This window comes from Silurus meridionalis, chromosome 4, assembly GCF_014805685.1.
Source record: "Silurus meridionalis isolate SWU-2019-XX chromosome 4, ASM1480568v1, whole genome shotgun sequence".
Taxonomy (NCBI): Eukaryota; Metazoa; Chordata; class Actinopteri; order Siluriformes; family Siluridae; genus Silurus; species Silurus meridionalis.
The window spans coordinates 27,450,779-27,478,034 of record NC_060887.1 but is presented as its reverse complement, the minus strand read 5'-3'; the positions used below and the strand labels follow the sequence as shown (position 1 = coordinate 27,478,034).

General features: G+C 42.0%; 2 protein-coding genes across 2 annotated transcripts in view; both read left to right on the top strand.

Moving 5' to 3' along the window:
- Positions 1 to 5,278, top strand: part of LOC124383962 (collagen alpha-6(VI) chain-like) — a 33,139-nt gene extending 27,861 nt beyond the window's left edge. Inside the window, 5 exon segments of the mRNA XM_046846361.1 lie at positions 93 to 761; positions 881 to 1,007; positions 3,559 to 3,713; positions 3,986 to 4,156; positions 4,288 to 5,278. Coding sequence (XP_046702317.1) covers positions 93 to 761; positions 881 to 1,007; positions 3,559 to 3,713; positions 3,986 to 4,156; positions 4,288 to 4,475 — 1,310 coding nt within the window. The 3' untranslated portion in view covers positions 4,476 to 5,278.
- A 5,279-nt stretch (positions 5,279 to 10,557) lies between these two features.
- The window catches only part of LOC124383806 (collagen alpha-6(VI) chain-like), a 48,808-nt gene continuing 32,109 nt past the window's right edge, over positions 10,558 to 27,256 (top strand). The window contains exons 1-5 of the mRNA XM_046846131.1: positions 10,558 to 10,576; positions 21,695 to 21,782; positions 24,964 to 25,542; positions 25,668 to 26,252; positions 26,405 to 27,037. Coding sequence (XP_046702087.1) covers positions 10,574 to 10,576; positions 21,695 to 21,782; positions 24,964 to 25,542; positions 25,668 to 26,252; positions 26,405 to 27,037 — 1,888 coding nt within the window. The 5' untranslated portion in view covers positions 10,558 to 10,573. The remainder of the gene's footprint in view (positions 10,577 to 21,694; positions 21,783 to 24,963; positions 25,543 to 25,667; positions 26,253 to 26,404; positions 27,038 to 27,256) is intronic.

The window sequence follows — 27,256 nt, the reverse complement described above, 5'->3', positions numbered from 1 at the left end:
GTGATCTAATTAAAAAATAAATGATAGTCATTAACAAAGACTTCACAGACTGATTTAGTTACATTGATTTATTTTATCTGCTGTCTTTTCAGATCCTTGCAATCCAGCTGGAGGTTGTCCACGCACCAGCGAGGCTTCCACTTCAAAGGAGGTAAACATGGATCTGGCTTTGTTGGTAGATGGTTCCCGGAACATCCAGGCTGATCAGTATGATGGAGTAAAGCAAGTGCTAGGCACATTGTTGGACCAGCTTGTAGTGAGTGCTCAGCCCAGTAAACTTGACAGACAGGCACGAGTGGCACTTTACCAGCAAAGCTCATCATATAGTGAGGTCCAGGCTCCAGTCAAGCAGATCTTCACTTTCCAACAGTTCCAAGACCGCAACCTGATGAAGCAAAGCATATTTGAAAATCTACAGCAGACTGGTGGCTACTCCAGGCTGGGTCAAGCCATGGAATTTGTAATCATGGAGAATCTTTTCACTGTTTCCAAGCCTCGAAAATACAAGATGGTGCTGCTTATAGTGGGAGGAGAGACAGAATATTCTGATAGAGAAAAATTGGACTTTATCTCCAGAATGGCAAAGTGCCAGGGTGTGGTGGTTTGTACTCTTGCAGTTGGTGATCATTTCAACAGCACTCAGGTAGAGGAACTTGCCAGCTTTCCCACAGAGCAGCACATAGTTCACTTGGGCCATGTAAAGCAAGGAGAGCAGGAGTACGCTCGCCGCTTTATAAGGACTTTCCTACACATTCTGAGTCGTGAGTTTTTATTATATTTTTTTACAAAAATATAAAAGTTTTAATACATGAGGGTGCTCTCGGTTATTTATACATGAATATATATTTGAGTTTGGTTTATTATTTATTTATAAATGCAGGGCAAATGAACACCTACCCTTCTCCATTGTTCAAACAACAATGTGAGCGTCTTCAGCAACAGCAAGGACAAGGTAAAGGTCCTGTCCTTGATGTCTTTGAGGCTGTCAATAGACCACCCATTACCAGGTACTGTAACAATGCAATCATCTATCTGAAATTTTAGCTTTAACTTTAATTCTATTCGAACTTCATTGTGCTCAGGGAACAGGGTTATGGAGCCATGCCTCGGGTTGAAGAGACACTTGCGATCTATCTCTCCCCGGGCATTGCCTCCTCCCTTAAGGCCCCGACACTACCCACCAAGCTCCTGTGTACTACGTCAGCGCTGGTGGGTAAGGTTTATGCATCGGCAGGTCAGGCCGCTAGACCAAGTGTGTACCAAGCTGGCCTGTTGTGAGAGCTGGATGCAGGAGACATTGTGGGAGGCCAGGTGCCATACTGGCGGACCTGGCACGGCGCTCGAGTTTGAAGCCCCAGGAGGTGACAGATCTGAGGAGTGTCATCTTCAATAAGAAGGCTTTAACCAAAAAGTCCTGACTGGACATTCTGGGGTGGCCGAAGGGTGTGTAGCATTGTTTTTCTCGGTGCCCGCCCGGCCCCCTCAGGGACCTGGTCCGTTAACCGTGCCATGGAAAGTGTTTCAGGGCATGGGCAGCTCCAGCAAGCTCCCTCCTTGGTTATCCTCCTAGTATGATTGTGGACCAGGAGAACTCGCCGCTTCTTTCGCGGCCACTAAAGCTGCACCAGGGCATTGCCCTGGCTTGAGATGTACCAGAGGTCAGTTTTGAAAGACTAATACCCCTAAGAGACTACCTGGCAGCCTGGGAAGTTCTGCCAGATATGTAATGATGGGTCCTGCACACTGTAGAGTGAGGCTATATGGTTTGAGTCTCGTCTGCCCCGTTTCAACAGGGTTTGTCCCACCCTGGTGGAAACTCAGCAGGCTCTGATCATGGAACAAGTAGTAAGCACCCTCCTGAGGAAGAAGGCCATCACGGTGGTCCCTCCATCAGACAGAGAGTCTGGGTTCTACAGCCGGTACTTCATAGTTCCCAAAAAGCATGGTGGGTTGAGTCCTATTCTAGATCTATGTCAGCTGAACTGCTTACTAATAAGACTCCGGTTCAAAATTCTGACACTCAAGCAGGTCTTGTCTCAGATCAGATCCGAGGACTGGTTTGTCATGGTCGGTCCAAAGGATGCATACTTTCATGTATCCATTTTCGCTTCTCACAGGAAGTTCCTGAGGTCCGCTTTCGGGGGCCAAAGCTAACCAATATCAGGTTCCTCCATTTTACCTTGCCCTATCACCCCACACCTTCATGAAGTGTGTGGATGCAGCTCTGGCTCCCCTGACACCTCAGGGCATCCACATCCTCAACTATATCGACGATTGGTTGATATTAGCTCGATCAGAGCAGTTAGTGGAACGGCATCGAGATCTGCTCTCTGATGAGTGTAGGTGATTTACAAGCTCTCCCTGTGGCCCCCTCTTTTCTCCAGTTTACCCCAGGCATGGCCAGTGCCTTCCTGCACCCTAGAGCGGGTTACGTCCCCAAGGTGCCCTAGGTCGTCACACCACCTGGTAGGCTCCAGGCATTATATCCTCCTCTGTTTCAGGCCCCAGACCAGGTGAAGCTAACCTGGCTTTTTTCTGGTGTGAGCACAGGACACTTTCGTCCATAGGACGAGTCCTTGGAGGAAGTTGGAACAACTGTTTATCTGCTTCAGCCCTCCGAGGAGAGGTCTCCCAGCTAATAAGCAAACTCTCATCAGATGGATTATCAATGCTACAGCGTCCTCCTACGAGTCCGCTGGTCTCCTTACTCCGTTCGGGGTTAGAGCGCACTCGACCCAGAGTGTGGCAGCCTCTAAGGCTTGGTCCTCTGAAGTGTTCCTCCAAGATCTCTTCGATGCTGCGGGCTGGTCCACCCTGCTGACCTTTGTCAGGTTCTATAACCTTAACCTCTGTGTCACTTCTGGCTTTTCAGTCCTTACACACTAGTCAGGGATTGGTTAGTCTGGCGGTATTCGACTCTTGTGTCGAGCACGAGTTCCTGAAAGGGAACGACTCTAGGTTACGTATGGAACCCTAGTTCCCTGAGAAAACGAGATGCTACTTCCCCTTGCCACACTGCTTCATTCCATGTTCTTTTTATAGCTTCCACGTCATGACGTCACCACAAGGGGATGCCACACCTTACATTGGACAGATTATACATGTGATTCAGGCGTGAACAACACGGATGCGTTCCCAAAGTGTTGCACAGCGTCTCGTTCCTTCAGGGAACTAGCATTACATACGTAACCTAGAGACGTTTTATTTGAGTCTGTCAAATGCTTAAACCGACATTCAGTACTCAGTGACTGCACTAACATTTCCAGCATGAAACAATAAATGCCAGCAATGTTTGTGAAATGAAAATTGTCATAGCAATACTGGCAACACAGACAATGAAGGCTTTGTATAACATTTATGTGTATGCTACGTGCTTGTTTTATTTTGTTCATATTCTATAATGACTTTCAAGAATCTTGTTTTATCCTTGTTTGTATTAATTGGCACAGAGAGATGGATTATGCTATATGTACAGTATGTTACACATTATAATATAATCTGAAACATCATAGCTATTAACAGAAGCATGTGTATGAAAAGGAAGTGCAATTTCTTCAGGTTTCCTCTCACAGGATCTGCTTACACTGAGATTAAAGAAAAAGAATTTGTGGAGGAGATTGAAGACACAGATTTTTTAGAACAAAAAGGGCCACAGATTGAGACTGAGCATAAAGATGAGGATGGGCTCTTCTTGGGACCTGGAAAGTCAAATGGTAAAGTGGCTTCTGTTAAACTGTGGAATTGAGCATGTACGTAAAGCAGGTAGCACAAGTGCACTTGAAATGTTTGTATATGTCTAAGAACATATGAGCATAGCCTTACTAATCATAACAACACATGATTAACACTGATGTAGCAAAAGTAAATGCAAAATTGCATGACAGATGTGTTTTATGCATTGTGAATAATACAAATGTAAGAATGCATAGTGAGATTGCTGTGTCCTGCATGCACAATGCATGTGTCTGTAATTTCTTCTGTCTAGCCGAGTGTTTGCTGCATATGGACAGTGGCACCATGTGTGAAGAGTATGTCAAAAGGTGGTACTATGATAGTGAGGTTGGTGCATGCTTACTCTTCTGGTATGGCGGTTGTGATGGCAACAGCAACCAATTTAGCACGGAAATTGAATGCTACAAAACATGTGTCCTGAACAGTAAGTCATCTGCATCCATAAACAGTGCAGTATTAATGTTACAACCTGTTGTTAGTGCATTATTGCTAACCTTTTTTGTATCTCTCTCTCTCTCTCTCTCTCTCTTTATTTCTATCTCTGTCTTTCTCTAGCCACAGATGTGTGCTACTTGAAAAAGAATGATGGGCCCTGTACAAATTATGTACTTAAATGGTTTTATGATCAAAACAAAAATCAATGCATTCAGTTCTGGTATGGAGGATGTGATGGAAACCTTAACAGATTTGACAGTAAGGAGCAATGTGAAACCCGATGTGTGGACCTTCATACCCTACAGTGACTTTAATCAAACTACTTACAATGCAAAAATCAAGTTACCATCAAATTTTCTGTTTTCATATGAATTAGCACAGTAGGATATAAAGAAGAATACTTTATGTCCATTTTACTCAAATAATCTAGACACGTTATACCACATGTAATAGCATTTTATCTTCTGAAAGTGGCATTTTCATAGTGCTGACAAAATGATGTCTTCTGACACTGTAACTCTGTAACTTTATAAAATAAATATGATCCACTAAAATGAATATTGCAGTTCACCATGAACGAAAGTATGGAAACCATGAATGTGTTCATGCTTTAATAAAATAACATATGGTACTGTATTCCCTTCGTTTTAAATTTACTATCCACACCAATTGAAAAATTCATTTGGTATTGCATTAACTGCTTTATCCTGATCATGGATGTAGTGCAAGCTAAGAAAACACTTTGGATGAAATACCAGCAGGACAGCCATATGTATACACATTCACAACTCTAGGACACAAGCTTAGTATCAACCTCTGCAGGCATGGATGCATGTCATCCTTCATTTGTAACAATTAGGGCATGCCAGTGGGTGAATTACTGCAATAGACAAGTGTACAGTTAAAAATGTGTGCCACCCTGGCACCTAATGATAGCCTCTCGATCCATCACAACCATGACCAGGAAAACAGTAACTAAATATGAATGAATTAATTTTAATAGCCAGTGTATTATGTTTATTGTTTTTTACATGATGTTTAATGTTAATAGCCTGTTACAGGTTGTTAATGTGGAATTAAAAAATAAATAAATAAAGCCTCCTATACTGAGGATCAATTGGTCACAATTTGTTCTTACTTTTTTTAAATACTTGCATTCCTTCACAAAAGGTTCCCAGCAATTACGCATTAGTCTCTCCATGCAATACATTGAAATGTTACAGACAAAGCAGACTTCTATACTATAGTAAACTTACATTTAAAGCCGGAATAATGTATAGAAATAGACTGATGAATATTGAAAAAAAAAAACTTTACACCTGCTCATTTATGCAGTTATCCAATCAGCTAATCATGTGGCAGCAGCACAATCCATGTAAACATTGAAATGGGGAAACAGTGTGATCTCTATGACTCAAGAGTACAGACACAATGAAATGAAGTAGACACATGCTTCCACTGGAGCCTGTACCCAGTAACATTTGCGTGTAAAGCAAATATCATGACCACTAGATTATGAAACCAGCTACAAAAGAGAAAAACAAACAAGCAAATAAATACCTTCTTGTGTGGAAGGCCTGCAGGCTGAAACACAATGTTCATGAAAGAGCTCAAAGGAGAAACACCAGATTAGTCTTAACTAACAAGAAGTCTACAGTGACCAAAATAATCCTGCTTTACAACCCTTTTGTGTACACACTAGAGACTGCAATGTGTGTGAAAATAACAAATCAGCAGTTTAAAGATCAAAGCTCTCTCAAATATTTAAACCAGCCCATCTGCTAATAATAAGCATGCTACATAAAGTCACAAGGATAACATTTTTGATTACGATGTTTGACGTAATCAAATATGAAGCTCTTGGTCCAATTCCTTGGTTCCAATGAAGTCCAATTTGCAAACAGTGTAAATTCAAACATCAGTGGCCACCTTTTATTAAAAGGCTGTGCGAGAACACATCTGGTGCAGTGAACTGTACCTTGAACGCTCTTGGAAAACAGTCTCTTGTCATTTTGCGGAGAAATAGATGCTCTAATTGAACTGTACAGAAAAGACTCATTTACAAATTTGAGCAATAGCACCTTCTTCTTCTTTTTCTTTTTCTTTTTTTGGCTATTAGGGGCCACCACAGCATGTCATCCATCTCCATACTACTCTGTCCTCTACATCTGCTTCTTTAAAACCAACTACCTGCATGTTTTTCTTCACCACATCCATAAACTTCCTCCTTGGCCTTCCTCTTTTTCTCCTTCTTGGTGGCTCCATCTTTAGCATTCTCCTACCGATATAACCCATGTCCCTCCTCTGCACATGTCCTAACCATTCCAATCGGGCCTCTCTTACTTTGTCCCCAAAACGTCCTACATGCGCTGTCCCTCCAATAAGCTCATTTCTAATCCTGCCCATCCTCGTCACTCTTAATAAATATCTCAGCATCTTCAGCTCTGCTACCTCCAGCATCACCTCCCGTCTTTTACTCAATGCCACTGTCTCTAAACCATACAACATCGCAGGTTTCATCACAGTCCTATAAACTTTCCCTTTCACTCTCGCAAATACCCTTCTATCACAAATCACCCCTGCCACTCTTCTCTACCCACTCCACCCTGCCTGCACTCTTTTCTTCACTTCTCTAACACACTTTCCATTATTTTGCACTGTTGACCCCAGGTACCTAAATTCATCCACCTTTACCACCTCTTCTCCCTGCAACTGAACCACTCCACTGCCCTTCCTCTAATTCACACACATGTACACTGTCTTACTTTTACTGAATTTCATTCCCCTTCTCTCCAGTGCGTACCTCAACCTCTCCAGGCTCTTCTCCACCTGCTCCCTACTCTCAGCACAAATCAGAATATCATCCGCAAACATCATAGATCACAGACTCCTGTCTGACCTCATCCATCAATCTGTCCATCACCACTACAAACAAGAAAGGGCTCAGAGCCGAACCTTGATGCAGTCCAACCTCCACCTTAAACCAGTCTGTGCTAATGCACACTTTACTGCTGTCATTCTGTCCTTATACAGTAAAACCCCATTGTACAAGCAACCTATTGTACGAGCAAACAGAGATACAAGCAAACTTGCTCGCAAAATTTTACCGTTTCACAAGAAAATTTCGAAGGCAAGAGCAAACCCACGCTGCCGGTTCCCCGTTTTCGGCGGAGGGTCGCATCAGTCTCTTAGTTAATGACGTATCACTCGGTCGCTCTCTTTGTTTAGTGCAGCAAAAACTTAACTTTTTTTAGTTTTATATTTTTATTTCACTAGAAATCTTGAAAAATGTCTCCCAAGTAAATCAGAGATTGTGCTGTGAAAACGAAAGTAAATAGAAATACCGAGGAGGTTGCGAGCGTGGTGCGCGTCTCACACTTCCACATGGGTAAGTGTTATGCGAGAAACAGAGGCGGAAGCCGAAGTCAAAGCAAACAAAGTTTATTTTACTGGGAAGTAATCCAGTGGTGCATGGTGGGAGCGTGGTCCACTAGTCCAGAACTGGATGAGAAGCAGTATGTGTAATATCCAAAGGAGCGTGTGGGAGACGCGCGCCACTGACCACAAGCACTATTTGTTTGTTAAAATATATATATATATATATATAAATACAAAACGAATTAAAAATGTTGTTACCTAATGAATGTGTCCAGGCTGAACATCCACATATAGAACACAAGCAGAGAAAAGATGATGATCATAAATGTGTCTGTTCTCAGTCATGTTTACATCACTGACTCCCTCTGTCTCATCCACGTTAACCCCAAACTTCTTACTGCTTCTGTCTGCTGATTCTTATCTTCATAAAGAGTAAGAGTCAGGAATTTATACACCAGCGGATTGAAAAAGATGTGCAGTAACAGGAAATCGGTTGTTCGGCTGAATTCGGCGCGCAGTGAAAATAAAAAATATATATTTCACCAAATCAGTGGATTAAAACTAAAGTAACAAGCTGGTTTTTAAAATGTAAGAAGTAAAAAGTACAGATATTTGTGTAAAAATGTAATGAGTAAAAGTAAAAAGTTAGTTGAGTATTAGTGGAGTAAAGTACTGATACCAAAAAAATCTACTTAAGTACAGTAACGAAGTATTTGTACTCCGTTACTTCCCACCTCTGATGCTGTGTGACATTTATCATCACCCCTTCAACTTCCAGTTTCCCATTCATCACTCTATCAGAAACTCTCTTCACCTCCACTACACCCTAACTTAACTCCTCCCTCAGAATCACCCCTACAACATTTCTCTTTCCATCCACACCATGATAGAACAATTTAAAGCCACCTTTATTGTTCCTGGCTTTACCCTCTTTTACCCTCCACTTGCTCTTCTGAAAACACAACATCTACCTTTCTCCTCTTCATCATATCAGCTACCCCTCTTCCTTTACCAGTCATAGTACCAACCTGAATCTCCATTCTCCTACACTTCTCCTTTTCCTGCTGTCTCTGTAGATGTCTTCCTCCTCTCCTTCTCCTCCTATGGCCAACAGTAGCCCAATTTTTACCAGTACCCTGTTGACTAAAAATACCTGTGGCACTCGTTGGTGGCCCGGGCCTCGACTGATCCGGTATGAAATTCTGGTTTGTGATTTGCATATTCGATTTGGCACGTTATATGCTGGATGTACTTCCTAACACAACCCTTCCCAATTATCCGGGCTTGGAACCGGCACTAAGAGTGCACTGACTTTTGCAACCATAATGGCTGGGTTGAGCAATAGCTCCCTCTAAGGTCACAAAATACAATGGTCACAGAATATGCAGGTGTATCGTCCAATTGAGAAACAACTTAACCTCTTCAAACTGCATGCAGATGTAACTATCGATATAGACAGAAACTGCCCTCTTTTGTGCAGCCTGAAATGGTGACCAGTGGTCTACTCCAAGTATACATACATCAATGGTTCCATTTGGATGCTATTCGAAGAGGAGAGGCTTTTCTCAAGAGGAAGATACACCGATGTGCCAGTACTTCAGCCGGTGCTGCCACGATTCTCATAATCCTACGACTTTATTCTCGTAATCTTTATATATATATATATATATGTTTTTTTTTTTTTTTTTTAATGGCACTAAGATGTAATTGGATATATGACTAAAATTTTGAGGAGTTCACGTTTAGCAGGGTCCTTTGTTTAGTAATAACAATAGTTATATTTGTTTTAACTAGCTGGCAAACTTGTAAGGAGCTACTTAATGACATATTATATGTTATTAAGTAAGTAAATGTTTTTTTTTTTTTTTTATTTTACAAATTACTTATTTTACAAGTAATTTGTAAAATAAAAATAAATAAATAAATAAATAAAACATTTAAATAGGTGAGTTAAATAATAGTGTATAGCATAATGTGAATACATATCATATCCCCAGCCTGGTTTACAGATTAGATTAAATAAACTTGACATGAAACATGGCAAGAAAATAGCTTTTATCACAACATATTAGGCTGAGTGCAGAGAAGGCTGGTCAAGTATTGCACAGTTGTTTGCAGGGTTAGGGGATTGGTTTTGTCCTTTTATATAAGAAAGGAAGGGAAAAAAGGGGAAAAAAGAGAAAAAACTTGGCTATAAAAAGTGCTGCACTCCGGTATACCAGTGGTCTGTGTAAACGTGAGTCTCATTAGTAACTGACAGTGTAACTGAAGGCGACACTGACAGCGTTCAACAAAAACTATGCATATGTTTTGTGAGTAAATACAGGGTAAAAACTGGATTAAATCCGACCTTTCTGTGGTTTTCAGAATCATCTGCAGACCTGCCTCAGGTAAGTCCCTGCTTTACAATACATGTGCAATCAGCGACCGAGAAACACTTATTCATCATGCAATTGATGAGTCGGCTATGAGAGAATTATTATAGGTTCACTATAGCAAATAATATAAAAGATGAAAATGATCTTGGATATCTAGGTTCTAAGTAAAATGCTTGGAGAAGGGGAAAAATGGATCCATTTCATGAATACTTCAGCTGTTGTAAAGATGCCCAAATTTAAAGACATGGACACTTTCACTACAGGGTTTGGATTTGTATGCAGTTTGCCTAAAAAAAGAGTTTTAAAAAAACTTTTTTTAATATGTTGAATTTAAATAGCTGCGATCGTTTTCAGCCCTTAAGGTTATTTTTACTCAAATGAGAATGATTTTGTTGATTAATACACCGCAGATTTCTATAAAGCATTGGTCTCATAACAATTTTACAACTTTATAAGCATGCAAAAAAAAAAAAAGATGTTTGTGTTTGTTGCCAAGAGGCTGGCGATGATTAATGAGGACATACACACATGTGAAGTAGATACAAAACTTCACACTGTCGTTAAAATTGTTTTTTTTCATTCCTCCCATGCTATGAGACACATTGGGCACCAAGGGCCTGCCGGGCCTGTTTTTTTTTTGTTTTTTTGTTATGGTAAGTAAAAAATAAAAACAATTCTAATAATGTTAAGGTGTTTTTCCACCTTTAGAATGATACCAAACAAAAAATAATTGTCAATTACTAATAACAATAATAATAATAACAATAAAACAATAATAATAATTATTCTTATTAATAATAATAACAGTGTTAGTAGATGTTGTTTTTAAAAGTAATTTTAAAAGTAATTTTTCTAAAATCAGTCTTCAAAGAAGTCATTATATAAGCAGGACTGCACAAAATATTTTTTTTTAAATGGAACAAATGTACATATGTACATATTTAGCGAGGGCTTGCAATAAGGGACATTCCTACCATAAATAGTTTTAGGGCGACAAAGAGAGACCAGAGAATAAACAGTGCAAGTGACTATTATTTCAATTCCGTTCAATTCAGTTTAATTTGTTTAGCTCTTTTTAACAAAGCAGGTTATAAAATACCAGTGATAAGGAAAAGCTCTCTGAGATGATATGAGGAAGAAACATTGGGAGAACCCAAACTCAATAGGGGACATCCATCCTGATCTAGGAGGCACCGAATGTCCACTCCTTATAATTCCATCATTGTTGAGCTTTGCTGTTTTGTGATAGGTTCCTAAATGCAAAACTGTTAATGCAAAGAGGTATGTTATTATAGGCAAAAAATAGTGGCAAGAGGGGAGTACTTTTGCGCTTGTTTTAAACCGGTATGTGAGAAAGCCTACTAGCAAGAAAACCTTATTTTTCATGCCCAAGTAGCTTAATGCATCAACACATTTGTATAATGTAATATAGTATATGCATATATAGGACATCTTTACCAGTTGTTAATAGACAGAATGTATCCCACCAGTTTACTATCTAGATGCTGCAGTCATTTGCATATTTCTGTTTTGTTAGTGCATATGTAAATATAAGCAACATGGTCCCCAGGTGGTCTAGTGGTTAGGATGCGTCGCTCTCACCGCTGTGGCCCTGGTTCAATCCCCGGTCAGGGAACCAACCTCAGCCACTCAGTGCCGGTCCCAAGCCCGGATAAATATGGAGGGTTGCGTTAGGAAGGGCATCCAGCGTAAAACATGTACCAAATCAAACATGCGGATGATCCGCTGTGGCGACCCCTGATGGGAGAAGCCGACAGAAAGTTATCAGGACCTAGAATACTTAAATTTCTTTGTTGATCTTGCCATTTTTATCCAGTTATCAGACTACTACACAAATATTTGAATTTTTCTTCAATATTGTGCAGCAAAAGTTCTGATGAATCCAAATAAATCTTTTTGAACCCATTGCCTGCAAAGAATTGGACTGCAAAACATGTGCAGAATCAAATTATCTACTTATTGCCCCAAAAAACTACACTGCCCTTAGTTAACCCTGCTGGCAGCAGCATATGTTGTTGCTTTTCAGTTGGGATTAAAGTAAAGAGGTAATCTTTGATAGCTCCAAATACACAAATATTTTTGTATATATGTTCTGGGGTCTTAATTGGTTCCCCCAGAGGGACTACTGAAATATTAAATTGTGCAATGATCCATAATTACAAATACTTCAATTCTTAGTCGGATTTGCCCCCTTGATCCAGTTATTTCCTTATTACACACCAACCTTTCCTTCGTGTTTTTAATTTACTTTGTTTAGCATTCAGTCAGGGCAACAATCCACTATTCTTCACTAGATAATGCTTATATGTCCAGTTCTTTTTCAGAAAAAACACAAATTATTTCTGCTACTATTTGCATAGAGGCCATGTGTTAATGATTAGATCCTGAAAAGGAAACTTTAATTCTAAAAAATTTATATTTATTAAACCTTTGTTTCATCAAATATTAATCAAATAAATGTAATATCTAAAAAGATGATTTGTGATATAAGGTGTCATGTGGTTGAATTTCTTTCTTAATAAATCTGGCCATGTATACTTTATTTGTTCTGATAAGATAAATTGGTTTTGAGCAAACATGTGCAGCTGCTTAACAAAACAAACACATTGATAATATTCATATAAATGTAATTCATATGAGTATCAGCAGTTTGCTAGTCAGAGAAACTAAAGAGTTTTTGTAGCAATTGTATCTAAACCTTGGAGTGTGGAGATGTGAACCAGATGGGAGAAGTTAAAATTCTTAATAGAGCATGTGGGATGCGTTCAGATGGGTCCTTTACTTGCCAGCTTAAATTCAAATTCAAATGTTATATATATATATATATATATATATATATATATATATATATATATATATATATATATATATATATATATATAGACACACACCCATAATATGCACTATATTGCCAAAAGTTTTGGGTCACCTGACCTTTTCTTTTATATGTGTTTTTTTCCCCAAACTGTTACCACAAAGCTGGAGACACTCAATTCTTAAAGACTTTGGATGAAGTATAATAACATTTTGCATTCCACCAGAACTTGGAAACCTTAACCTGTTCCAACATGGTAATGCCTGTGTGCACAAAGTGAGCTCCTTGAAGATATTTAACATGCTTTGATCTTGAGTAGCCTGCTATAGAACTCTCTAGAATAGAATCTCTACTGAACACCTTTGGGATAAATTCATATGCTGACTGCACTCCAGCTCTCCTTACCTACATCAGTACTTGCCTTTATAATATGCTTGTGGCTGATGAACAAAAATATCCATAAACTTATCTGTGTAAAGCTGCTTCGAGACAATATTCATTGTTAAAAGCGCTATACAAATAAAAATGAATTGAATTAACAAAATGTAATGTAACAGCTTCCAAAAAAGAGTGGAGGGAACTATAAGATATATATATATATATATATATATATATATATATATATATATATATATGTGCTGTTTAAGTGTGTTTGTGTCACTCACTCCATTAAAACCAAACGAGCTGCACTCTGGCTTCTGCCTTCGTTCATTCGCCGCATGGCATAATATATATATTAAAACCAAACGAGCTGCACTCTGGCTTCTGCCTTCGTTTATTCGCTCATATATATTATGCCATGTGGCGAATGAACGAAGGCAGAAGCCAGAGTGCAGCTTGTTTGGTTTTAATGGAGTGAGTGACAAGATGTGCGCTTGGGGAAAATCGCAGCCATTGCAGGATAGCGGAGTCCGAATTGAAAGGAACGCATAGGGTTATGCATACACATACGGACACAAACAATAACGGACTGTGAGTGAGTGGTTTAAGTAGGTGCTGGGGATGAGTGCTTAACGAGTCCCAGGTGTATGTAATTGAAGCCAGGAGCAGCAGAGATAGCGGCAACATGACAGCCGCCGAAGGGGGCATGACAGGTTGATTCCTGAGATTACCCCCCCTAAGGGGCGGCACCTAATGCCCCAAACCCACATACGCCTGGTGGGCCAGGGCACTCAGAGGAGGGCCTTGGCATTCATCAAGGGTTGAAGGCGACCTGGTTAGAATCGCCACGGAACTGGGGAAAGCCAGGAAGGACCCGAGGCGGAGCGACATCCCCTGCGGAGAGCCGGAACCAAATGACAGAACCGCTGCGTCGGATATGCTCTGGAGACCTGGAACGGAACAATGCCCTCAGTGGAGGTCCGTAAAGGAGCACAGTCCACCATGGAGGCCAGGAACAGAGCGAAGCCCTTGGCGAAGACCGGAGGCTGATCAACATCCCTGGCGAAGACCGGCAGCAGGGCGACGCCCTCTGCGGGGTTCATAGGTGCGAGGTCACCTTCAGAGGAGCTCGGAGGAGAGATGTCGCCTTCAGGAGAGGTTGCAGGCATTATGTCGCCTTCAGGATAGCTTGGATGCAGAACCTCGTCTGCAGAGGAGTTTGGGGCTGTCGTGTTGCCCTCAGAGAAGTCTGGGACCACGACATCACTGTCGGATGGCTCTGGAAGCGACCTGTGGCTGTCAGAAGGAACTCGGGCAGTGATGGAGCTCCCCAGAGGGTCTTTAAACACTGCTTTACCCTATGGAGAGACCTAGCAGAGCGAAGGTGCCTCCACAAAAGCCTGGAACAGTGTCTCCACCCTCAGAGGATCTTGGGACTGCCACGCCATCTTCACAGGCATTTGGAGGCGTAAAGTCACCTCCAGCGTGACTTGCAGGCGAGACGTCGCCTTAAGAGGCACTTGGTGACAAAACATTGCCTTGAGACGGACTCTGTTGGACTCTGGCGATGCGTTGTCATTGGAGGAGCTCGAAGGTGAGACATTGCCGTCGGAGGAGTTCGGGGCTGTCACGCCATCTTCGAAGGCACCTGGTGGCATCACGTAACTTGGAGGTGAGCTGTCACCCTGTGAGGAACTTAGGGGCCAGATGTTGTCCTTTGAGGCACTTGGCGGCATGACTCCACCTTCAGGGGAACTTTTAGGCCAGACGTCGCCTTTTGAGGAGTTTGGAGGCGAGACAGGCCTTCCGGAGGGGTTTGGCGACGACGTTTTGTCCATGTCACGGTCCTGTGGCAGTACAACCTCCTTCTCACGGTCTGGCGGCGGTACAACGTCCCCTTTATAGCCAGGCGGCGGTACGACATCCCTTTCTCAGCCAGAGTGCTCTGAGGAGCTCTGGAGCCTAGCGGCACCCTCGGCGGAGCACCGGAGCGGAGCGGCACCCTCGGCGGAACACTGGAGCAGCGCGGCACCCTTGGCAGAAGCACTGGAGCAGAGCCCTTCCAGATTCAAGGGGGCTGTACTGTAGATCTGCCATGGTCATACCAAACATCCTTGTGAGAAGGGATAGCCGCGCTTGCATGCTCCAGAGCCAGCGAGTGAGAATCGCGAGGAGCGGCAGCAAGCTTCCGGGTGTAATCCGTAGCGGAGTCAGGTTGTTGGTTCGCCGCAGAAGAGCGAGTCCTCTTCTTCATGTTTCAGTTGGTCCTGCTGTTACAGATCGGATCACTCGGAGTCCACGGAAGCAATCCGATCATGTCTTTTTGGGGTCCGTTATTCTGTCATGTGGCGAATGAACGGAGGAGGAAGCCAGAGTGCAGCTTGGTTGGGTTTAATGGAGTGAGTAGCACAAACACACATAAACAGCAGTCCGTAGATATAGAGAGTAATAGCCGTGGTACGCCCAGGAGGGGGTAACATCCACACAGTCCTGGAGTAAGCAAAAGGGAGGAAAGAGTAGTCCGAGGTGCACTTGGGGAAAAGCGCAGCCGATCCAAGGTGCGCTTGGGTAAAAGCGCAGCCGTTGCAGGATAGCCGAGTCTGAATGGAAAGGAACGCATAGGGTTATGCATACCCATACAAACACGAACAATAACGGACAGTGAGTGAGTCTAATAGGCTCATTTTCAGACATACAGTACAGACCAAAAGTTTGGACACACCTTGTGTGTCCAAACTTTTATGAACTGAAAATGTCATATTGTAGGTTCTTCAAAGTAGGCATCAAGAGAATGCCAAGAGTGTGCAAAGCAGTAATCTAAGCAAAAGGTGGCTACTTTGAAGAACCTACAATATGACATATTTTCAGTTGTTCCACACTTTTTTGTTATGTATATAATTCCACATGTGTTAATTCATAGTTTTGATGACTCTAAAATTTTCATAGTCATGAAAATAAAGAAAACTCTTTGAATGAGAAGGTGTGTCCAAACTTTTGGTCTGTACTGTAAGTGAGTGGTTGCCCACTGACTTTGAATCATGAATTAGTTTATCTTTAATTTTTTTATACATTTATTTTAACACTGTTATTTGTACCATGTGAAAAACCCAGCCATTAGGGTTGCACAAGCCAGTACACTCTTAGTGCGTGTCCCAAGCCCAGATAATTGGGGAGGGTTGCGTTAGGAAGGGCATCCAGCGTGAAACATGTGCCAAATCAAATATGCAGGTCACGAACAACGGCCAACAGCGCCACAGGTATTGTTACCCAAAAGGGTAGCTGTGGAAATTGGGCTACTGTTGGCCGAAGGAGAGGAGAAAGACGTCTACAGAGACAGCAGGAAAAGGAGAAGTGTAGGAGAGTAAAGTTTAGAGTTGGTACTTTAAATGTTGGTACTATGACTCTTAAAGGAAGAGAGGTAGCTGATATGATGGAGAGAAGAAAGGTAGATATGTTGTTTGTTCATGAGACCAAGTGGAAAAGGAGTAAGGCCAGGAACATTGGAGGTGGGTCCTGTTAAACTGTTCTTTCATGGTGTAAATGGAAAGAGAAATTGTGAAGGGGTGGAATAAAAGATTGGTGATTGGGGCAGACTTTAATGGGCATGTAGGTGAAGGGAACAGAGGTGATGAGGAGGTGAATGGTAGGTATGGCCTTAAGGAGAGGCATGTGGAAGGGCATATAGTGGTAGATTTTGCTAATAGGATGGAAATGGCACTGGTAAATACTTATTTGAAGAAGAAGAAGGAGGATCAAAGAGGTGGAGGAAGGTGCACACAGGTGGACAGTGCAACTTGAAGGAGATTGGAGACTGTAAGGTGTTGGCAGGGGACAGTGTAGTTAGACAACATCGGATTGTGGTCTGTAGAATGGTTTTGGTGGTAAAGAAGAGGAGGAGGAGAGTGAGGACTGAAAGAAGAAAAGGATGGTGGAAACTAAAGGAGAAAGACAGCAGTGTGAGGTTCAGGGAAGAGGTCAGACAGGGGCTCAGTGGTGGTGAAGATGTGCTGAATGATTGGGCAAATAACGGAGAAAGAGGTTGGCAAAACAGAATTGGAATCGACAGAGTGAAGAGAAAAACAAGCAGGAGTACAAGGAGATGTGGCAGCAGGTAAAGAGGGATGTGGCGAAAGTTAAGGAAAATGAGAAGTTGTACACTAAGGAAGGAGAAAATTATTCATACCGATTGGCCAGTGTGCTGGTACTGATCTTTAAGAATAAGGGATGTTCAGACCTACAGTAACTACAGGGGAATTAAGTTGATTAGTCACACCATGAAGTTATGGGAAAGAGTAGTGGAAGCCAGGCTGAGAGTAGAGGTGACCATCTGTGAGCAACAGTATGGTTTCATGTCATGGAAGAGAAACACAGACGCAATATTTGCTAGATAAAGGTCAGAAGGAGTTGCATTGTGTGTATATGGATTTAGAGAAAGCATACAACAGGGTGCAGAGAGAGGAATTGTGGTATTGTATGAGGAAGCCAGGTGTGTCAGAGAAGTATATGAGGGTGGTGAGGACATGTTTGAGGACATTGTGACAGCAGTGAAGTGTGCAGTAGGAATGACAGACTGGATAAAGGTATAGGATGGACTGCATCAAGGATTGGCTTTGAGCCCTTTCCTGTTTGCAGTAGTGATGGAGAGGTTGACGGACGGGGTCAGACAGGAGTCTCCATGGACTATGATGTTTGCGGATGATATTGTGATTTGTTTTGAGAATAAGGAGCAGTTTAAGAAGAGCCTGGAGAGGTGGAGGTTTGTGCTGGATAGGTAATGAAAGTCAGTAGGAGTAAGACAGAGTAAATGTGTGTGAATGAGAGGAAGAGCAGTGGAGTGGTGCAGTTGTAGGGAGAAAAGGTGGAGAAGGTGGGGGAGTTCAGGTACCTTGGGTCAACAGTGCAAAGTAATAGAGAGTGTAGGAAGTACAGTTTGCTCTGATCACCCTCACTGTACCCCGCAACATCGTTTATCTGTAATAATTGGACATTCAGCACAACCCAGATGAGGATGAGTTCCCTCTTAAGTCTGGTTCCTCTCAAGGTTTCTTTCTTATGCCATCTCGGGGAGTTTTTCCTTGCCACAGTCACCCCCGGCTTGCTCATCAGGGACAAACTTACACTTATGAAGAATATCTTATTCATTTTTATCACCACATTATCTGTGTAAAGCTGCTTTGAGACATTGTTCATTGTTAAAAGCACTTTACAAATAAGAAATTATTAAATCGAATTGAAGGTGAGGTCGAAATCGTTTGTAAATGTGCAGAGGAGGGACATGGGTTATATCAGTGGGAGAATGCTGAGGATGAAGCCACCAAGAAAAAGGAAAAGAGGAAGGCCAAGGAGGAGGTTTATGGATGTGGTGAGGGAAGACATGTAGGTAGTTGGTTTGAAAGAGGCAGATGTAGGGGGGTATAGAGCCGGATTATTCACTGTGGCAACCCCAAATAGGAGCAGCTGAAAGAAGAAGTAGTAGTTATGTTACAGCCTTATTCCAAAATGGATTACATTCTTTATTTTCCTCAAAATTCTACAAAAAATATCCCATAATGACAACATGTAAGAAGTTTGTTCGAAATCTTAAGAAATAGAAAATAAATTACATGTACGTAAGTATTCACAGCCTCAAAATTTAGCTCTGGTATGTGCCATGGATGTTTGGTTGCAAAGTTTGCATGGTTGAAATCTCCGGTGACAATAAACAATCTGTCAGGGTGTGTGTTTTGTAGTTCAGTAATGGTCCTGTAGAGTACGCTGAGCGCTTCCTTAGCGCTAGGTGGAATGTACACTTCGAGCACAATAGCAGTGGTGAATTCCCGGGGTAAATAAAAAGGTCTACATCTCACAACCATAAACTCCAACAGCGATGAGCAGTAGGTGTAAACAAGGACAGAGTTCTTACACCATTCCGTGTTGATGTAAACACGCAGACCACTGCCGCAAGTCTTACCACACAAAGCTGCATTTCTGTCGGCACGAAACGCAGCTAGTCCGTCCAGCTGAATGACGGTGTCTGGAACTCTGTCGCTCAGCCACATCTCAGTAAACACAAAGATGCAGCAGTGTCTGTACTCACGCCGAGTAGCTTGTTGGAGTCTGATGTGGTCCAATTTATTGTCCAGGAAGCAGACATTTGCCAGCAGGAGAGATAGTAGAAAAGGCCGGGTAGGGTTAGCTTTTAGTCTAGCACTAGCCCCCGCTCGCTTTTCACGCTTCCTCTTCCTAACGCAGCACCTTCGCGAGCATCGCTTCTGCTTCCTCGCGCAGCGCTTCCGCTTCCCCCTCCTCTGTCCATCCACTGCAGGCAACACTGAGGTCTGGAAAACCTGTTCATCAAAGCACGGCAAGGTTGCATAGCTGCATAGGTTGCATAGTCGTTTATTGTGTTGTTGGGGTTGTTTCTGAGTTCCTGAAGTGTTCGACCAATGGGTTGCTCCAATGTCCATATTTTGCGTAAGGTGGGCTACAAAGTGAAAGTAGCACCATTTTGGGTGCGGAGCGGCCGCTGCGAGCTGCTGCACCTCTATCTTGGATAGAGAAACCAAGCCATGCAGTCCAAGGAATAATCTGTAGACCGGATTGTATCAAGGCACAGATCTGGGGAAGAATACAGTAAAATTTCTGAAGCCTTGATGGTCCCAATGATTTAAAAGGCCTCCATCAAAAACTATGACGCCACTGCACAAGGCCTGCCGTCTATACCTGTGTTATTCTTTTTAGTTATACATTAGACTCACTTCTCACGTACGATCGGCTTACCCTGTTAAATATTCGCTCTACTATAAAGTATTTTCTATTAGCTCTCACACATATGCATCCAGGGACGCCACCGCCACTGTTCGCAGACGTGCTAGAGACTGTCCTGGTTCACCTCCTGCGTCTCTCCGCAGTTAAACTAAGAAGGAGATAACATCATCACTGTGGAAAGCGAGGTAGAGTTTCGGTAAGATCAAAATCTTACCTGAGCTTGTCCTCTTCGCTCTGCCCCTGACCACAGAAATGTATTCATCCCCAATCCGTAGACTAGAGACTTATCGGTCTTGATTCAAAGACTAGCCAAAGGTGACCAAAAACCCGATTGTGTCAGGGACTGGCTGGAGGTACCAAAATGCAGGACACAAGCCTTTAAGATAAGTGTCTTTAATAAAAATGAAAAAAAATGGGGAGTAACCAGGTTAATAGTTTTAGAGCTTAAACAAAAAAAACAACAGTGTGGATCCAAAGAAACAACTCCAGAAACAAAAACCCCAAAAAGTTCAAAAACACAGTCAAAATGTTCAAATAGTCTGAACACAAAGCATTGAAAGCCAGGCAAAAAACACAGCACAAACACAGTTCAAAAACAGCAAAAGGGCAGAGCTGGTATAAACAGAGACTCAAGCAAAAAGCACAGTCCATTAAGCCAAGAAGGTAGCAGGAAGAAAAGGCTGAAAAAGCTCAGCAACAATCCAAGGGGACATCCTTGATGAAAACCTGCTCCAGCACTCTGGACCTCAGACTGGAACGACAGTTCCTCTTCCAACAGCATGACAATCCTAAGAACACAGCAAAAATATTAAAGGAGTGTCTATGTGACAACTCTGTAATTGTCCTTGAGTGGCCCAGCCAGAGCACAGATTTTAACCTGATTGAAAATCTCTAGAGAGATCTGAAAATAGCTGTGCACTGACGCTCTCCATCCAACCTGATTAAACTTAAAGATTTTACTAATAAGAATGGGAGACACTGCCCAAAAATACTTGTTCCAAGCTTGTAGCATAATACTCAAAAAGACTTTAGGCTGCAATTGGTGCCAAAAGTGTTTCAACAAAGTATTGAGTAAATTCTGTGTAAACTTATGAACAAGTAAATTTAAAAATTTTTATAAATTTGCAAAGATTTCAAACATTTCTTTCACGTTGTAATTATGGGTTATTGTTTGTAGAATTTTGAGGACAATAATTAATTTCATCCATTTTGGAATAAGGCTGTAACATAACAAAATGTGGAAAAATGTATTGTACTATACTGTATACATCCAACAGCAGAGATGCCTAAGTAAAGCACAAGACTGACCACCACGATAATGCTTAAGGAGTGTATCAGTGTTGAATATTCCCATGGGCAAATTCTACATTAGCATCTATGTGATACTATTTTCACATAGCAACTAATTCCATACAGTAAATCAACATCAAGTATTATGTTCTACTTTGATGTATCATGAATTATATATATATATATATATATATATATATATATATATATATATATATATATATATATATATATAAATGTTCATATATGGCCATATATCAGATTTCAATATGGGTAACAAGCTACAGCAATGAAGGTGCTAAGTGTGAGTGATCACTTTTGCCCTGTCCTTATTTTTTTTTTATTTTTAAAGTAGACTTTATGCATCAATACAAGATCTCAGCAAGAAATTAATGCTTTTTTCTAGTTTAAATAAATGTTGACATTGCATAAGCTCTGTAAGCAAAGCAAAATGCAGCCAATGAAATATTAGTGTGTGATTTTCTTTGGCCTCTGTTGCTCTGTACTTATCCATTAGATCACTGAAGCCATGGAAAAGTTCAAAGGACTGCTGCATCTGTTTATTTTTGCTTCAAGTATTCTTATGTGCTGTCCACAAAAAACAGGTATGAACACATCATAATATCATGTTCAAGTAGTTCCCTTTCAAGAACTCGAGCTGCGTCACCAAGGCTTTGGGAATGCTTCTGCATTGTCCACGCTCTGTGTCACATATTTAATCCGTCCAATGGAAAGCGCGGCATCACCAGCAGGGTGACGTCACGACCAGGAAGCTATAAAAAGCGCATGAAGTGAAGCCGGTGCCAGCTTCTGTTTGTTCAGCTTCTAAGTTGTTTGCAACCTATGTGTTTGTCCCCTTACAGGTTTTTGGTAAGTGGTAAATGTCTGTAAAAAAAAGCAATTGATCTTTCCAACTGTGCAAAAGAAAGCCTGTGCATCGCTTACTAGTGGAGCCCATTGAGTCGGTTCCGAAGGAGCTGGCTGCACACATTCTGGGCATATTCTGTGCAAATTCCGTGCATTTTCGGCTCTCATTCTCAAATAAAATCAAATCAGATTTTATTTTTTATTTGTCACATACACATACGTACTGAGTGCAACATGCAGTGAAATGCTTTTTACAATGGTCAGGCATTCAAGTTTAAAAGGGAATGGAATATAAAGTGAATGGAATGAGGAAAAATAAACGAAGAAAAAAAGAAGGTAGATAAATAAAAAATACTATATAACTATATAAAATATATGAAGATATATGTGAATATATGTGTATATACATGGATGCGTATGACAGTAAAACAGTAAAATTTAAGGTGATGAAGTGATCGTCCTTAAAGTGTCCGTGTGCAATATGGTGTGGTATAAAGTGGCACTGTGCTGTGCAAGTCCAAAGTGCCAGTGCTGAGGGTGGATGAGGTGTGTTTGCCCACCCATACGGCTTGTGGTCTGTCTGTCAGAAAGTTGGAGATCTATTGACACAGCAGCAGGTCAATCCCAGGACTTCCAACTTAGAGGTGAGTGTGGAGGGAATTGTCAGTACCCGATCTGTGATGCCATCTGGTCCTGCTGCCTTACTGGTATTCACTCTCTTGAATGCCCTCCTCACATCATGTCCCAAGACAGCGACTGGTTCTGATGGTGGTTTTCTGCACCGTATCATTCACTAGTTTCCCGATGAATCCCACAACCGCTTTCGTAAACATGCTGATGTCACCAGAGCTGTGCCTGGCCATAGCCCAGTCTGCATAATCTAAAGCATCCTGCAGAGCGGCCACCGATTGGTCAGTCCAGCACGCGACCTTCCTCTGAACCAGAGCTTCCTATTTCAGCTTTAATTTGTATACAGGCATGAGAAAGATGGCAGCATGGTCCCATTTCCCGAACAGTGGAGGTGATTGTGCCTTGTAGCTGTTCTTAAATGGTGTGTAGCAGTGATCCAGTGTCCTTTCACCCCTGGAGGGGCAGGTGATGTGCTCCTAAAAGTTCGGTACTGCGTGCTTGTGGTGGGAGACTTGTTGAAGACTCCCACCACACTGAGTGCAGCGTCCTGATGCTGTGTTTGGTGTCACGTTATTGTCTTGTGTAAGTCCCATACTGCAGTGTCCATGTCCACATGAGGTGGAATATAAACACCACCGACTATGACCAAGCTGAATTCCCGAGGTAGATAGAAGGGCTGACATTTGATGGTCAGTAGTTCCAGATTTGGTGTGCAGGAGCATTAAAGGGGAATGATGCTTGCGCTGTCGCACCAGTGGTTGTTCACCATCAGACACACTCCACCTCCCCTTGACTTCCCCAACTATATTGTTCTGTCCATGCGGTAAACCGAGAAAAACTTGGCCGGCTGGATGGAGTGGACCGGTACCCTTCCCAAGGGAACTTGACCCATGCCCTGAGGTAGTTGAGCTTGTTTTCCAGTGACTGGACAGTGGCTAACAGGATACTAGTTAAGGTAGCATTTAGCCTGTTCCAGACGCCGACTTGTTTCCCTCCCAGACGTCGGTACGGGTCGCATCCTTTGTTCTTCCTCAGGATCTCGCTCAGCCAGCATGGGTCCAGGTTTAAAAATGGCAAAAGATGAGTGGATTGTACACCAATAGATGTCATGTCATATCTAATGATGACCATCTTGTATAATTGGAACGGTAACTATGTAAATAAAAATATAAAATAAACAAAAAAAGACATAGCTGCATAGGTGCAGTCAAGACGGCAGCTGACCTCACCGTCACCATCTTGCCCCTGCGCATATTATCTGCACATTCTGTGCATAATCTGCGCATACTCTGTGCACATTTAACGCATCTTCTTCGCACATTCCGTGCATAATCTGCACATACTGCACCACGCTCTCTGCACCACGCATATTCCACTGCAAGAGATCACTCCTCAAGGGGGGGTGCTCTCACTCCTCGTGGTTCTGGTTCACTCTTGCTGAGGTGGAGCGGCACGCAGGTTCCTGGGGCTCACAGATGGACCTGGTAGAGGGATTTGAGATGGGCTTGTCCCTTTCTCCTTCCTTACCTGCCTGTTCCAGCACTCGCTCGCAAGTAGGAAGCACACTATTGATGAGTTATCTATGCAACACCTGGAGGCCATTTGCTCTCTTAAGAAAGTAGGGGATTTGCATGCCCTCTCTGTGACCCCATCTTTTTTGGTGTTCACTCAAGGCATGGCGAATGCCTTACTTTACCCTAAAACGTGTTACATCCCTAAGGGGCCCACGGTCACGGTAACCTATCAGGCTAAAGGCATTCTATCCTCCTACTTTTCAGGCCTCAGACCCGTAAAAAAAAAGCTCAACCTGCTGTGCCAGGTGTGGGCGCTGGACACCTACATCCACAAGACGAGTCCGTGGAGGAAGTTGGACCAGCTGTTCACATGCTATGGCCATCCAAAGAGATGGGCCACTCCTGGCCCATCTCCAGGTTATGTATGTTACCCTGGCTCCCTGAGGGAACGAGGCGATTCCTGCAGCACTTCCTTCTCCTTACAGAAGCTCACTTCATGGGCTTTTTATAGCTACCTGGTTCGTGACATCACCGGTTGTTTAGTGATGCCACGCTTTTCATTGGATGGATTACAAACGTGTTTCAGAGCATGGACAACGTGGAAGCATTCCCAAAGCACTCAGGGAACCAGCATTGCAGACGTAACCTGGAGTCGATTCATTTTAATGTATGAATAAAAGTACAAAAATGCAAACATCATATTAAATATTGTTTACTAAACTTCAACAGCTCATTCACTTGATTTTTTGTACTAATCACCTGATTTTTGTATTAGCTGATATTGTCTTCCTGGTTGATGGTTCTTGGAGTATTGGCACAGAAAACTTCCCGAAGATCCGTGATTTCCTCTTCACTTTCGTAAACAGTTTTAATGTGAGTCCTAATGAGGTTCAGATTGGCCTAGTGCAGTATGGTGACTCACCCCACACTGAGTTCTACCTTAACAGTTCTGAAACCAAACTGAAGATTCTTGACTACATCACAAAGCTCCCATACCGTGGAGGTGGCACCAAGACTGGACTAGGGTTAACTTTACTTCTAAAACAACATTTTGTAAAAGAAGCAGGAAGTCGTGCTGAAAATGGGGTGCCTCAGATTGCTGTGGTTATCACAGGTGGACAGTCAGAGGACAATGTGAAGGTGCATGCACAGGACTTGAAGCACAAAGGAATCATTGCCTTTGCCATTGGTATTAAAGATGCCAATAAAGACGAGCTAAAAGAAATTGCTAGTAAGCCACATGAGGAGCACATCTATATTGTGCCTGATTTCATAGCTTTGCAAGGAAACACACAGAGATTCATCCAGTTTCTCTCTACAAGTTTGGAGGGACCCAAATTTCCAGTGTCTCAAGGTAAAGTAACTTTTTTTTTAGATTAAGTACTTTTTGTTAAAAGGGATGGTTGTAAAAAACTAATTTAAAAAAAAAAAAGGTAATTAATTAATTAACTGAATAACATGCCTTGTTGTTATTTCTAGGGTGCAAGACTATTTTGGCTGACATTGTGTTCTTAGTGGATAGTTCTAGCAGTATTGGTGATGCAGACTTCCGGAAAGTAAAGAAGTTCCTGCAGACATTCCTAGTGGGTCTCGATGTTAAGCCTGATAAAGTCAGAGTAGGACTTGCACAGTTTAGCAATGACCCTAAACAAGAGTTCCTGTTGGGTGAATATGTGGACAAGAATAACCTGCTGGAGAAAGTGGAGAAACTCACCCACCTGAAAGAAGACACAGAAATTGGAAAAGCTCTCACTTTTATCCAAAATAATTACTTTACTGAGGCAGGTGGCAGTCGGCTCAATCAGAGTGTGCCTCAGATTGCTGTAGTGATCACAAATGGTGACTCTGCTGATGAGATTGAGATTCCAGCCATGGAGTTACGGAGAAAGGGGGTGTTAATTTTTACCATAGGGGTTGGTGAAGCCAGCATTACAGCCTTGCAGTCCATTGCCAACAAACCGCATCAGCATTTTGTGCTCAGTTTCACTGACTATGAGGAGCTTCTGAAAGCCACCACAAGAACAGTAGACAAAGTGTGTATTTCTGTGGAGGCCCAGCAACAAGGTAATGTACAATCGGTATATTATATACAATTGGTATATTACCAATCATAATATACCTTTCCAATCATTTTCCATTTTTATAAAACATTATAATTTTGCAGTTCACTACCACTGACACCACTTATTTTACTGAAATTCTGTTCTCTCTCTTAGCTCTAGTTCCAAAGTTCGCAGATGTGTTTGTGTTGGTGGACAGCTCAGTTGAACAGCAAAAGGTGATAGAGTTGCTAATTCGAATAGCCAATCAACTTAACGTGTCAAGTCTATCTAATCGGCTGGCTTTGGCTCAGTTTGGTGAAGATGTTTCAGTGGATTTTCGTTTTGATGGTTACAAAACAAAAAAGGAAGCACTTGCACTTATCCGCAAATTCCAACTAAAAAGCCCTGGGCAGCAGCGCAAACTTGGAAAAGCGATGGATTATGTGCGCATCAATCTTTTCAACAGTGCAGCAGGTAGCCGAATTGCTAAAGGTTATAAGCAGTACCTGCTGGTGGTAAGCAAAGGAGAATCCGATGACAATATACTTAAAGCAGTTCGTGCATTAAAGGATCAGGGAGTGATCCTTGTCAACATTGACCTAAGTGAAGTTACAGATTCTGAACTCATTACAATCCCTTCTGAACCTGATATATCTGGTGAATCTATACAACCTGGCTTATCTGCCAGATATTCTCCTATTGTGCCATTACCACCAATTGTCTATTCTGCAGCTGGAGACATTCAACAAATAGCTGAAAGTGCAGTGACAATATTGGGTTCTAAGGATGAGCTTAGTACAGCTCAGGGTAAGTTTCTAATTGTTTTAATTGCAAAACTTGGAATTCTGTTGTTTGACAACATACCTCAAAACTGGTAGCAAATGTGTCTAAAAGGTCTATAGATTTCTTTAATGTAGTGTAGGGATATATGACATCAGTAGCCTTTACCTCTGTTTGATAAGCAAGGATTTATTTTATGGAACAAAATTCTGATATAAACTTTAAGTAGATTGCTGTTTGATTCAT